Here is a 12,978-nt window from a genome sequence, read left to right on the forward strand (position 1 = left end):
AATGGAGGGGCCTGGTGTAATACTTTGTTTCATTGATTGTGGAAAGGAAGCCATAAACAAACTGTAAATCTCTGATATAGGTAGATATATGGGGGGTTTTGATAGATTTATCTTGTGAGTCCAAATGTAATAAATTTGCCAGGCCTGCATTGCAAATTTAAACTTGTTTCTTGGAATAAAAGCAATTCTCTCTGCTGTTGTAGAGACAACATTTTGTTGTTGAACTAATAGTCTGTGATAGAAAAATGCAACTATTCAGTATTGCACCAGCCCAAATGAACTGCTGTGGCAGATAATACTAAATCTGAGTGCTGAATTCGGTGACTGATACCCAATGTACACCAAATCGGTTTTGCCTCAGTGTTGCAGCCTGAATTAGAGTAACATTAATAGAGGCATTCTTGCTTATAGGTGCTGTTCTGTCTGCCTTGTAACTAAAATATTTCATTGAGATTGAAGATTTTGGTGTGGTAAAATGCCAGCATCCTGCTGCCATGTTTTCTCTTGCCAGTAACACCAGAACCCATACTATAAACTTCTCTTTCCAGTAGGGTGGTAGTAGGGAATATGATACCTTTTTCTACTAGCTTGGCTTCTTTAAGGTACTTAGTTTAAGGCTGGGAATTAATAGCTTAAGAGAGTGATAGCCTGAGTGATATTTAAGTATTATTAAGGGAAGCACAAACCACATTGTTTATTGACTGTAATAAACAATATTAAAAAGGATGAAGAGCCTGCCTCAACCTCTGCTATGCCTAGCATATGTTTTTGTTTTACTAGCAAGTAAAAGTTTAAAACTGCAAAAATTCAAAGCCAAAACAGTTAGTAGTTTGCTGCTGTTTTGAAAGAAATGTGGGTTTTCCTTTATGCAATGGTAAAATTTCAAGCTGCTAGATAATATGAGGAAGTACATAGGCAGTAGATATTTTCAAAAACCTATTTAGTCATATTTTTTTTTCTCTTTGGACCCCTAACACCTTCTAAAATCTTCAAGTCTTCAGAGTTTTTTCTATGACAATGCTGGCTACAAGATGTCTATTAAGCTGAAAATCCAGAATAATAAACACATTGATAACATGTTATAAATCCTTCCTCAGGGAGGGATTTAAACACATCATCTATTCATGTACCACACCATTGCTATGGTAGCGCTAATACAGTGATAATGTATTGTCCCTTAAAAGAAGTTGACCTTTGTAACAAAGGAACAACTGCCCTCAAAGCACCTTTTAATTTGGTAAGTTTTACTGGGTGTAAGAATGTTTATTATTCCCAGCTGTTTGTCTCAGTGTTAATTTTTATGAGATCCTGTCCTGGGCATTCTCTTTTCTTCAATGCATGACTGTAATGACTGAGTTGAAGATCAGACTGTAAATGATTTTAAGTCCTTAGCAATCCTGTGTGAGGACTGTCTCCAGGTTATTTAACTGTTTTTTATCTATTCATGGGCCCCTATAGAACTGAATTTGTATTTCCCAGTTTGTTCAGATCGTCCTGGCTTTGTAACTTTGATAGCAGGATTGTGGATCCTAACATACTGGCAAAGCTCTGGCACTGCAGTAAGAGAGGTTCTTCCAGGTTTACTGGCAGTCCTGCCTAAGAGTATGAGCAGTGGATGACTGTGAACATAACAGCCTGTGCAACCAACTCTGCCTGTAGCAGAGAAGGCATTTTCTGTCAGTAAACTTCCTGCACTTGGGATGTGGGCTGGTTTTAAGGCACCTTGACAATTTAATGTTAATTAGTACAGATTAAAGAATTTGTTTCCACTTTATGAATCACCAAGACTTTTCGTTCTCCAAGATTAGATGTGGGAACTGTCTGCTGCACTGCACTGGCCTAGATGCAAAGTTTTATTCATATGAATTGAATCGTTTGGGGATGAATCAGTAAAAGATGCACTGATTTATAATAATCACTGACGCTGTTAGTATTAATGAGAAGAGCTGTGTGGTTCTCATGTCTCTTCCCTCTTTTCGTTTCAGTTCATCGCCTTTGCCTCTTTATTCTTCATCTTAGTTTCAATCACAACCTTTTGCCTGGAAACACATGAGGCTTTCAATACTATTATAAACAAAACTGAGCTGGTCACCAATGGGACAGAAACTGTGCTACAGTATGAAATCGAGACAGATCCTGCCCTGACGTATGTGGAAGGAGTCTGTGTGGTATGGTTTACATTTGAATTTTTAGTACGTGTTATTTTTTCCCCAAACAAACTTGAATTCATCAAAAACCTCCTGAATATCATTGACTTTGTGGCCATCCTGCCCTTCTACCTAGAAGTAGGCCTGAGTGGGCTCTCCTCGAAAGCTGCTAAGGACGTGCTTGGTTTCCTCAGGGTGGTGAGGTTCGTGAGGATCCTTCGAATCTTCAAGCTCACCCGGCACTTTGTGGGGCTCAGGGTGCTGGGGCACACACTGCGAGCCAGCACCAATGAATTTTTGCTGCTGATAATATTCCTGGCGCTTGGTGTTTTGATATTTGCCACCATGATCTACTACGCAGAGCGAGTGGGAGCCCAGCCTAATGACCCATCAGCGAGTGAGCACACACAGTTCAAGAATATCCCTATCGGCTTCTGGTGGGCTGTGGTCACCATGACCACACTGGGATACGGGGATATGTATCCACGGACTTGGTCAGGCATGCTGGTGGGAGCCCTGTGTGCTCTGGCAGGGGTGCTCACCATAGCCATGCCGGTGCCTGTGATAGTTAACAATTTTGGGATGTACTACTCCCTGGCCATGGCAAAGCAGAAACTGCCAAGGAAGCGGAAGAAGCACATCCCTCCTGCTCCTCAAGCCAGCTCACCCACCTTCTGCAAGACAGACTTGAACATGGCCTGCAATAGCACACAGGGTGACATCTGCCTGGGCAAGGACAACCAGCTGATGGAGCACAACAGATCATCAGGTAGGACCCCACTGGAAATGCATGTCCTCTGAAAACACTTTATAGACCAGTATGTTTGGTAGGGGTCAGAAAGCAGCTAGTCTTTCTGCCAGGAAAAGACATAGCTCCCACCCTTCTCCCCTCCAGTGTTTGCGTGTGTCAGTCTCATAGAGGATAAAATAGGTATAGTGATGTTCCCAAACCTCTATGTAGCTGGTCTATACAGTTTTGCTTGCTCTGTTGAGAATGCTTTCCTGCTGATGATATCAACCTTTTTTTTTGCCCGTTGTTTGTTGCGTCGTATGGATGTTTCTTGTTTTTTCTGCATGACTGTGATTATTTGAGCAGCCACCGTGTCCCACCCTGTTGGACTCCATGGTGTTTTGCCTCAGTGTCTGTCTCTTGTGTCAGCTTTGCCCGTGCCACATCGTGGCCTGTTAAGCAAGATCCTACAAAGAAGCAGTCATTTAAAAGGAGCAGGTGCTTTACATCAAAAGCCCAGCACTCAAAGGAAATAAGAAGAAATTATATTTCTAGCTTTCTTTCCATTTGGCATTCTGCTTCCCTGGCTAGACAAAACTCCTTTGTCTGTATTAGATGAGACATTGCATGATATTTACTATTAATTGAATGATAATAGTACAGCTGTTGTAAAGTTTGTCAAGAAAAATGAAAATGACATCCCCTAGCAACAACATCATTATTAGTGTTGATGTTTATGATTTATAGTATCTTATTTGTTAGAGTTCCAAATGATGGATAAGGAGTATTTTGTGCTAATCACATAATTATAAAAATGCATATCAAATGATAGCTTCTTCCCCTATATTCCATATCTCTTCAAATTAGAGTAAATTTTATCTGTCAGTGTATTTGAAACAAATTTTTTAGCAGCAAGGATTTTTTTGTTTGGTTTTGAATGTATTTATTCTTAAACCAAGCACAATCTGATTACAAAGCTCACATACCAGTCAGTAGACTAATGTTGGAAAGCTACTAAAAGTTAATAGAACAAAACCCCTGTCTGGTGTCATTCAGTAATTGAAATTTAGTTTTTACAAAGTATGGAGACTGGAAAATCAGTCTTTGAACAATATCCATCTTTGGTCTGTTGCTGTTACTGAATAGCATTTATGTTCAAAGAAGCTGGGTTTCAGTCTCCAAGTGAGTGTATGCAGACAAAGTTAACACAGCTTTTTGAGCATCCGAAATATATTTAAGAAGACGGAAACTCCTGAAAGGATTCACACTGTGGGTGGAATATAGTTAGTTTTACAGGGCTTTGAGTGATACACACTTTCAGATATCTTCAAAGTGTTAATAATAACAGCTTTTTCATGCCTTCAGGTCCCACTAAAGGTATTCCGGCATGGAGAAGGCTCAGTGTGATTAGAGCAAAGAGACACTTTTGTGTGTCTGCAGCTTTATTTACAAGGTGTTATAATCCTTGAAATTAGAGAGGAAGCAGATATGCAAAAAGGAGCCATTTTAAAGTGCCAACTTTCTCTTCCGTAGTGCCACCGTTCACATCATGCACTATATCTTTATTTCTGGTAAAGCTATTAGCATCACTAGGAATTCTGTGCAAAACTTCAATGCTGAATATAGCCCTTTGCATTACTAGTTCAGAAAAACACTTGCTCAGGTTTAAATGCAAAGCTAAAGCTGAAGTCAATAGCTTGCCATTATCTGTTATGTGCTGTTCTGAGCAGAGAATTTTTTATTGAAGTGTGGCCTGAATCTGAAATAGTAGATCATTTTTAAAGACAGTCCTCTGGGAGTGCCAAATCAGGAGAGGTAAGAGTTTACTGTTTGACAAAATAAACTACAGACCAAAGACAGCATTTAATGTTGGGTGCTTACAATGACAAGCAGTGCAAGTGTGAGAAGTAAATAAATGAAAACTAACTGCGTTATTAAAAAGATTTTAGTGCCAAATGTTGAAAATTTAACCCTCCTGGGGAGGGGTTGTCTTTTAAACTATAATAAGCAACATCTTCTAAGCAAAAATTATTAACATGCCTCTTGTTTAGCAAAAAATGATAGCCAATATAGTAAATACTTGTTTGAAATATCCAAGTCTGACTGCACCCTGAAAAGTTGCAGTACATAATAGGCAACCAACTGAGCCTTGATTTGGTTATTTCTTATTTCATGTTAGTTTAATATAACTTTATATGAGCTTTAAAAGAACAGGGAAGTCAAAAGATCATTGTTCTTTAATAGAAAATATACTTTTTGCCATTTTGTACTGATTAATGGTGAATTGCAATCTTGTTTTCTTCTAATGATTTACCTTATAACTATTTTTTGAGTGATGGGAATATCCAGCATTCAGCATAAGCTCTTTGTGATGTCTCATTTCCTCATTCATTATTGTCTGTAAATGGGCATGGTGCTTTAACCAGTGTTATCAGGTGAAGACAGTGCAGGAAGTGAGCAACCACTCTCACCTGGTGAAAGGCTCCCTCCCATCAGACGCTCTAGTACAAGAGACAAAAACAGAAGAGGGGGAACATGTTTCCTACTGACAACAGGTGATTACACGTGTGCTACTGATGGAGGGATCAGGAAAGGTATGAACTTCTTTCATTAGATCATAAAAGGTTACTCAGCAATGTGCTTGTGAAAAGCAATCAGAGTAAAATGATGTGCACAATGCTCTAAAAGGAAAGATTGTGCTCACAACATATCTTTTTTCTTTATTCCTAGTCATTTTTTCCTGCTTTCCTTTTAGAAATACTCATCTCCTTTAGTCTTCACAAAATGTGCTTGATGTTGGACCCCCATTTCACTTGTCTTCATTTGTCTGTTATCTTTAATGGAAAAGCCTGCAATTCAGACCTTGCTCATTCAGCCACTCATCACTCAATGCCATTTGTCATGATAAAAGAAAAATTAATTATTAATTTTGGTCTGCACTTAATAACTCATTAAAAATACAGCTGAATAAATCACACTTGAAAGGTTGAAATGTCAGAAGTAGGCAATGTTTTTGTCTGAACACAACAAAGCATATAACAAGATGCTGTTTAGATTTGTTCAAAGAAAAGTTTTGAGTTTATAGTGCCACAGAATGTTTCCTCTTTGTAATACACCACTGATGCTAAGAGGTAACTGTCGACCCCTGCCAGAATTCAACTACAGTAAACAGTGTTTGATCTTGCAAGGTGCTAAAAATGCCTTTCTGGTTATTCAGCCTCTTCAATTCTCATTACTCACTGTTCAGTAGGATTGGGTTCCCCAGGCAGAGTTTGCAAAACCTTTTGTCCTTATATGTACCACCCATGTGACTGATGGTGTGGCTACAAACCTAATAACCTCAGAGCATAGCAGTGCCAGTAAAAGTGTTGCAGTTTCCTTAGGTAAAAATTGCTTTGGTTTCTTGGCAAATTGTATCATTCTGACAAGTTTCACATTCCTGAGTGCTTACGTGCAGTCATTCACCTCAGGGTTCATCTAGAGTAGCCATGTGGCCCTGGACAAATATTTATGGCTGAGATTTTTCTGCTGTCTCCCCATCCTGTTCCCCCTCTTTTTTTAACCATGCTTTATGTTCAGCAAACATAGCTGTCCCACCCAGCCATAGACCCTAGTGGAATTCTCTTGTATTATTCTGCAAATGCTCTTTTCACATTTCAAAAGCATGAGCTCAGTAGGTTAAAGCTGTGAATCAGGTATGCAGCCAGAGTTTAATGTGTATGGTATTTCTAAAGAGTATGATTGCTTCTATGCTCCCGTTGTTTACATATTCCCATATTTAATGCTTAGATTAAATGGGACTTCATGGTAAACATGTTTTTGCACAGATTTAGGATGCTTTACACGGTGTGTAGGTTTTACATTGTAGTCTAAACAACTAGGATTATTTAAAATATCTCTAATGTAAGAGTCCAGGCTTTGAGGAGGTCAGGAATGCCTGAAGTATGCATATTGCCATGGCATCTTGCAAGATAAGGTTCTTGACTTCTTTTAGGAATATTAGTATAAATGTTTTGAATGCTGTTCACTTGACAGTAGATCATAAACAGATCTACTGTTTCCGATCAGAAATAACAGATCAGAAATAATAAGTTACAAGAACAGATTAGAAATAATAAGTTACCCACCAGCTACTAAAGAAATGGAGCATAATATGTAACAATAAAACCATGTAACGTGTAACAATGATATATAATAATAATTTGTTATATAACAATAAAACATAATTTATACTGGGATCATCTGAACATTTTAATTTCAAAATCTAGATTCAAGAGAAAAATGTTTCATAGCTTTTACTGGAAAAATAGGGCTTGAGTTCAGAACTGACAGTTTCTCAGTGAGAAATATGCTTTTTAACTGGTGGCTCGATGATAACCTTAGTCTAGGCTGAAATGTTTTAGCCACTGGCTTTCAGGTTTATTTTATAGAGAGTAAAAAGGTTATAGAGAGTAAAAAGGTTAGCTCGTGAGAAGAAACCATCTTCAAGCAACATTCAAATGATTTTGAATACTTGACTTTAATTCACACATCAAATCTACCCTTCATTTGATTCCTTTTTTGCTGCTTGGTTGTGTTCAATTATCATTTATTTTAAGCTTTTTTGCATTTGCACCTTATATCCATCTCTAAGATGACACTGATTCGGAGCTGATTCAAACCCCACCAAAATACCTGGAAAGTACCAATTTGGAATCATGCCTCTATTCATCTTGTGTATCTGGTTTTTGTTTTTTTTAGGAGTTCCTGGTCATCTTTACCATCTTCCTGTACCAGTTCTTTGCTTTTACTGTTAGAAAAGTTGCAGGAAAAATATTTTTAAAACATACTTTCCTACTTTCTGTGTAATGAAAGTCTACCTGACTATTTTGTTGTATACACTAGCATTGTGCTTCCCCTCAATTCTCCTTTCAAACATGATTCTAACGTGTGTAAATGCTGATAGAAACTCAGAAACTGGAGGCTGTTTTTGAAATGTATCAGAAGCCTGTGAAGCATCAGTCTAGCCTGCCCTTGCAATTTGGAGAGAGCACTGCAGAACGTTTTACCAGACATGAGGTTATACATTTGCTTAAAGTATAGCTTTACAGTATGTAATTCTCACTACATAAGAGATATGTTAATTGCCATTAGGGGAGAACATTAAATATGATTTTTGTTTTGGAGCTACTAACAACTCTCTGCCTGGTAACATCCAGTATGATGTTTAGCTGTATCGTTATTGGCATTTTAGAGTTTCTGTGGGAAACTTAGTATTTCACTGAAAGCATTTTATTCCTGAATGTCTTAAACTGACAAATGCTTAGATGCGTACTTGTCTTCAAGCAAATAGGTAGTGCTATTGAAATCAATGGGACTTATGCTTGCAGTGAAGCAGTATCCATGTACTTGAGTAGTGAGGTTCTGTCCAGCTCCATCTTCGTTGTATTTCCTTGCTGGTATCATCCTCCAGACTGATGGACTGAGCCTTTTCTTCATAAGTGGGTTTATTCAGGTGCTGTTGAAGACCCTTGAGTATGAAGATAGTGATGCAGTGAATAGCAGTGCTTTTCTGTCATTTTACAGAATAGCCTCTATGAGGTAAAAACAATCTATATGCAGCAAAAAGTAGCTAGCTAGAACTCACAGTGTATTTGAACATAAATCTCTGCAAGTGCAATGTTCTCTCCAAATTGTGAAGCATTATGTGGTTGTCTCATTTGATGCGTAATTATTTACTACTTACCTATGTGGACTAATAATCGTTATTTCATTTGAGTCAGTTGGAGAAGGAGCACAAAAATGGTGGTTTAAATTTGCCTATCAGGAGTCATTTATAAATATGTCAGACTCTGCTATCTTATTATACTTTAATATTCTATATTATTATACATTAGTATTAGACGCAAAGTCTTAGGGTTAATATTTCAGAGGATGGAGCTTCTTTTGCATATTATCATTCAGTCCTCTGCAGAAGTGATTTACACATACTGTATACAATTTGTCTGGGGTTTATTTTCTTTATTTTTAAAGAAAAAATATCCTTTATTAGGAATTGAGTTTATGAGAGATTATATAATTCTAACAATTTTTGTAGTCTGTCTTAATGGGGCTTTGATTATGCTTAGCCAGATAGCTCATCCAATAATGCTGCTGGGATCCTTTACCCTGCATTCTGTGCAACCCTGCTGAAGCCAACAGAGCAGCACTGAGTGCAAGATGGGGTGTGGGAGAGCAGGTCAGACCTCTTGTGTAGCAGTCTGTTTAATTTTCTAGGAAAGAATAGCTGCATCAATTTGTAAGCAATTTCATTTATTACTATCTTTTGGTAGTAATGCATCTCAGCATTGAGTTCTTTTGGAGGCAGATTCCCTGAGTCACAGATAGTTCCTTGGACTACATTACATTGTATTGTTTGTCTTTGTCTATTTTTTTGGCTGAATTCAACTGATGTCTGTGCATTTTCTCATACAAGGCTATGAAAAATCTCGAAGCTTAAACAGCATAGCTGGCTTGACAGGCAATGCTCTGCGACTGTCTCCAGTAACATCACCCTACAGCTCACCTTGTCCTCTAAGGCGCTCTCGGTCTCCCATCCCTTCCATCTTGTAAAGCAGATGGCATCAATCGACTACATAGTATTAATTCAGATACTGTTTACCACATAGTGAAAATAAATGTAGTGTTAACCATAGGCTCCACAAATATGGTATAACTTCTGCATGATAACTGTCAGTAATAAGAAATGCCACTTGGGTAGCTGAAGATTTTGATCTTGGCTTTTAAAGATTACCCAAGGTAGTGATTCTTCTTTTATCTACTATATGGTCCTGCTTTACTGTGGCAATAAAAGGACAGTTAGTGGATGCTGTTGGCCAGTATATTCGATAAATAAGCATATTTTCAGGGATAATTACTTAAAATAATGTGCTTCCAACTAATTATCAGTCACTCCATCGAACTTCCATTTCTTGTGACTCTAATCCATTCTGAAGATGTCTGCTGTGAAGGGTCTGCTCATTTGCATGGACCATCCTGTCTCCATCACCTGACAAGCAGTGTTGCTGACTGTGGAGACCACAGAGGGCTCTGGATGTGTGTTCTCACATTGTACCATCCTGCTGAAATGAAAGCACTGATAAACTGGTCTGCATGTGGGATTGTTTCTCTTTGTTTAACCTTTTCCTTTATTTTTTAACAATCTACCTGTTTATAAATGGCTTTATTTTGTGATTAACTTACTTCAGTACTGGATTGCTGTATCAGAGTTCTGAATGTCTCCGGTTGTTTGCACACAGATAACTGCAAAGAGGTTGTCATTACTGGTTACACGCAAGCAGAAGCCAGATCTCTTTCTTAATGGCTTGGGGAAGGCACAAAACATGCAAGAAAGGTAAACGCCATCCAGACTTGCAATTTTAAGCTAGCAAGTGCTGCTTGGTACTGTAGTAATTTCTCTGCTCCAGGGTTCTTCAACCTTTTCAGAGGCTGAGTACCAAGTAAAATTGAGAAGACTATTGGGGGCTTTTGTACTACTGTAAGAGGGGAGTAGTTCTCGAGTCAGATTTTTGACCAGACTAGACCTCTGGCTCATGAGCTTCAAAAATTTCTTCAGTCAGTCTTTTTTGAGGTGCTTTGTCCTATATGTTGTTTGTCTGTCTGTTTTGCAACCTGTCTACTGTATTTTCCATCTGTCTCCATAAAGCACAGAGATACTGTTAAAATGCCCCCATCTTTTAAGGTTAACTAAGGACATTTTTCTCCTTTTCTCTTTTTTCTTTTTTTTAAATTTTTTTTTCACATGGACTATACTTATGTGTATAGACACAAATATATATATTTTTCAAGTGCAAGTTAGTATTGTCTAGACTAACTCATGTGAGCACTCTGAAGATTTTTCCAGTGGGATTTAGTAGCAGCTTTACAGTACTGACCGGTTGCCTATTGCATCAATCTTCCTTCTAGCAACCAGCATTCGTTACAGTTTTGAAACTGTATCTCCTATAGTGGCTTTTTCATTCAATATTAACCTCTATTTATGCAACAGGACCAATGCAATGGCAGATTTGATGTTCTGGGCTGATGAGATAAAAATACCCTAAACTATAGTGTTAGAACTATATGGGAAAGACCATAACAACCACAATCTTGAGAGATCCTTGAGATTGTTGAGTAGTACCTGATTGTCATGTTTTATTTTTTGTCAGGGAAAGAAATATAACTTATTGCTGAACATATAACATGTTCTGTATATAGCCTAGCCCAATAGCATGACCTGCATGTCAGAATTATTGTACAATAATGTATTTATCAAAGTATACATTTCTGATATTTAGAGATGTACATTGATATAGTTTTGGTAAAATACTGTCAATAGAGAGATAATTGCAAACAGCTTTTAGCAAAAGAATTAATATAATATCTGGTGCTGCTGTTATATTAACTACAGTGTTGTACAGAATTTATCATGGATTTTTGACTGCTGAAAAAGGGACAATGGAATTTAGCCATACCAAGAACTGTACTGGAAAGAGACTGCTGCTGCTGAATGGGCCCAGATAAACAGCTCGCGCCTTGAGGAGATCACTGAGACTTACATGAGAAGTAGAGCTTGTTAAAGAAGATTAAAGACTGCTTGTAATTACTGCTGCCAGAGGAAGGGGGGACTAGTCACTGTTGATGAGTCAGCTGTAAATAAAACGTGTGTGCATGGAATATCAGTTTTTATCTATATCAAGGAAAGCTGAATTCAAGTCATCATTGCTAAGGCTCCATGCAAAGTCCCACACCGCTGTTCCCACTTCCTGGTTCCTGCAGTAAGCTGTGCTGTGGATCGTACAAAGACACACACTTAGTGATGTAAAGTACATCTGTCTTGACTTCTGTCATAATAATGGTATATTTTGCAGTGGTCACAAATATGAGCAGAATAGGTTTGCATAAGTCCTCAGTTTGCCATGACCTATATTTGTATGACTTCTAGTGTACATGCCAAGTCTTAAGTTTACTTTTCACTTTGATAACAGAAATGTGACTGCAGACAAACATCACTGACTTTGTTCACAGCACACAGTCTTTCATTGTTACCTCAAACTATAAGTATTATGAGAAATAAAAGTCTGGCAGCAAGTCTATTTTGGGTTTTTTTATTTTTTTTTCCTTTGAAATTCAGTGTTGCAAACCCAACATCAATAAGTATAAAAGGTGTATTAAAATGATATCTTACAAATGTATATTTTACATACAAGAGATATTCTTTGATCAGTTATTTTCTGTGATTTTTGTGATAAATGGATTTAGTCTATTCTATGTTTATTATGAGGCATTGTAGTGCTATGATGTGGTAATTATGTTCTCTCCACCCTATTCAGTGGGAAATTCTCCAGAATCTGTTTTTGTCACCCTGGTGTCCCGATTGTAGGGACCTGTCCCAGTTGTGAAACTCTGTATTGTGGAACTTCTGTGAACATGTCAAGGTGCATGCACAATCCTGGTGGAAACCAGTGGAAATGTAATAACCTGAATTGGAGAATAAAAGGCAAAAGACCTGGGGAGGAACTTGGAACATATCTTCTGAAGTGGCTCATGCTCTTTCTTTAGCTGTATTGGTCCCCTGCGTGCCACTGGCCATCCCAATTCTCAAACCAGTTTCCTGGGGTGCATAAGGAGCTAATAAAAAAAACTGGCATGAGCTGGCTATTAAAACAATTTAAAATCATCCTTCCTGTTAATGACCCCACACCGTGTGTGGAAATTGTAATTTGGCTAGCTGTTATCATACTCATTGAAGTTTTATTGCATACCAGTGTGAAGTCAACCTAAGGAGGAGGTGATAAATGGCTGCCTAAAACTCTTCATCCAATACTGTATTTGGGGCAATTAGTGAAATCCCTTAATAACTGAGCAGAGTATCTGAGAGGGGTAAGGCAAGCTAGTACAGCTGTACCCATGATCTGAGAGGCTGTTACCACAGTATTTTGGAAGAGGTGTTGGAATGTAAGAAAGATTCCAGAAAACTGGATCAAGAGGTGTTCAAGTTTTGAAAATGTATTATAGTAACATGCCACAAATGCTCAATGTGCTGATTTTGCGCAAAGGTTAGAAGTTGTCTATACTGTGACC

At 38.0% G+C, this 12,978-nt stretch overlaps 1 protein-coding gene across 9 annotated transcripts in view; it reads left to right on the forward strand.

Annotated features, from left to right (window-relative positions):
* The window catches only part of KCNC2 (potassium voltage-gated channel subfamily C member 2), a 106,175-nt gene extending 93,750 nt beyond the window's left edge, over window positions 1-12,425 (forward strand). For 2 of the 9 annotated variants that reach the window (XM_061369414.1, XM_061369415.1), the window contains exons 3-6: window positions 1,986-2,916; window positions 5,304-5,471; window positions 9,332-10,249; window positions 11,306-11,359. In XM_061369414.1, the coding sequence (XP_061225398.1) occupies window positions 1,986-2,916; window positions 5,304-5,471; window positions 9,332-9,468 (1,236 nt within the window). In that variant the 3' untranslated portion in view covers window positions 9,469-10,249; window positions 11,306-11,359. Of the gene's footprint in view, window positions 1-1,985; window positions 2,917-3,243; window positions 3,796-5,303; window positions 5,472-9,331; window positions 10,250-11,305 lie in introns of those variants that run through there. The other 7 variants (XM_061369423.1, XM_061369416.1, XM_061369418.1 and 4 more) reach the window with 7 other exon arrangements.
* The last annotated feature ends 553 nt before the right edge of the window (window positions 12,426-12,978 follow it).

This window comes from Neopsephotus bourkii, unplaced genomic scaffold, assembly GCF_033783945.1.
Source record: "Neopsephotus bourkii isolate Nb327-2 ecotype Australia unplaced genomic scaffold, CSIRO-AGI_Nbou_v1 NB_1493, whole genome shotgun sequence".
In the NCBI taxonomy this organism is placed as follows: domain Eukaryota; kingdom Metazoa; phylum Chordata; class Aves; order Psittaciformes; family Psittacidae; genus Neopsephotus; species Neopsephotus bourkii.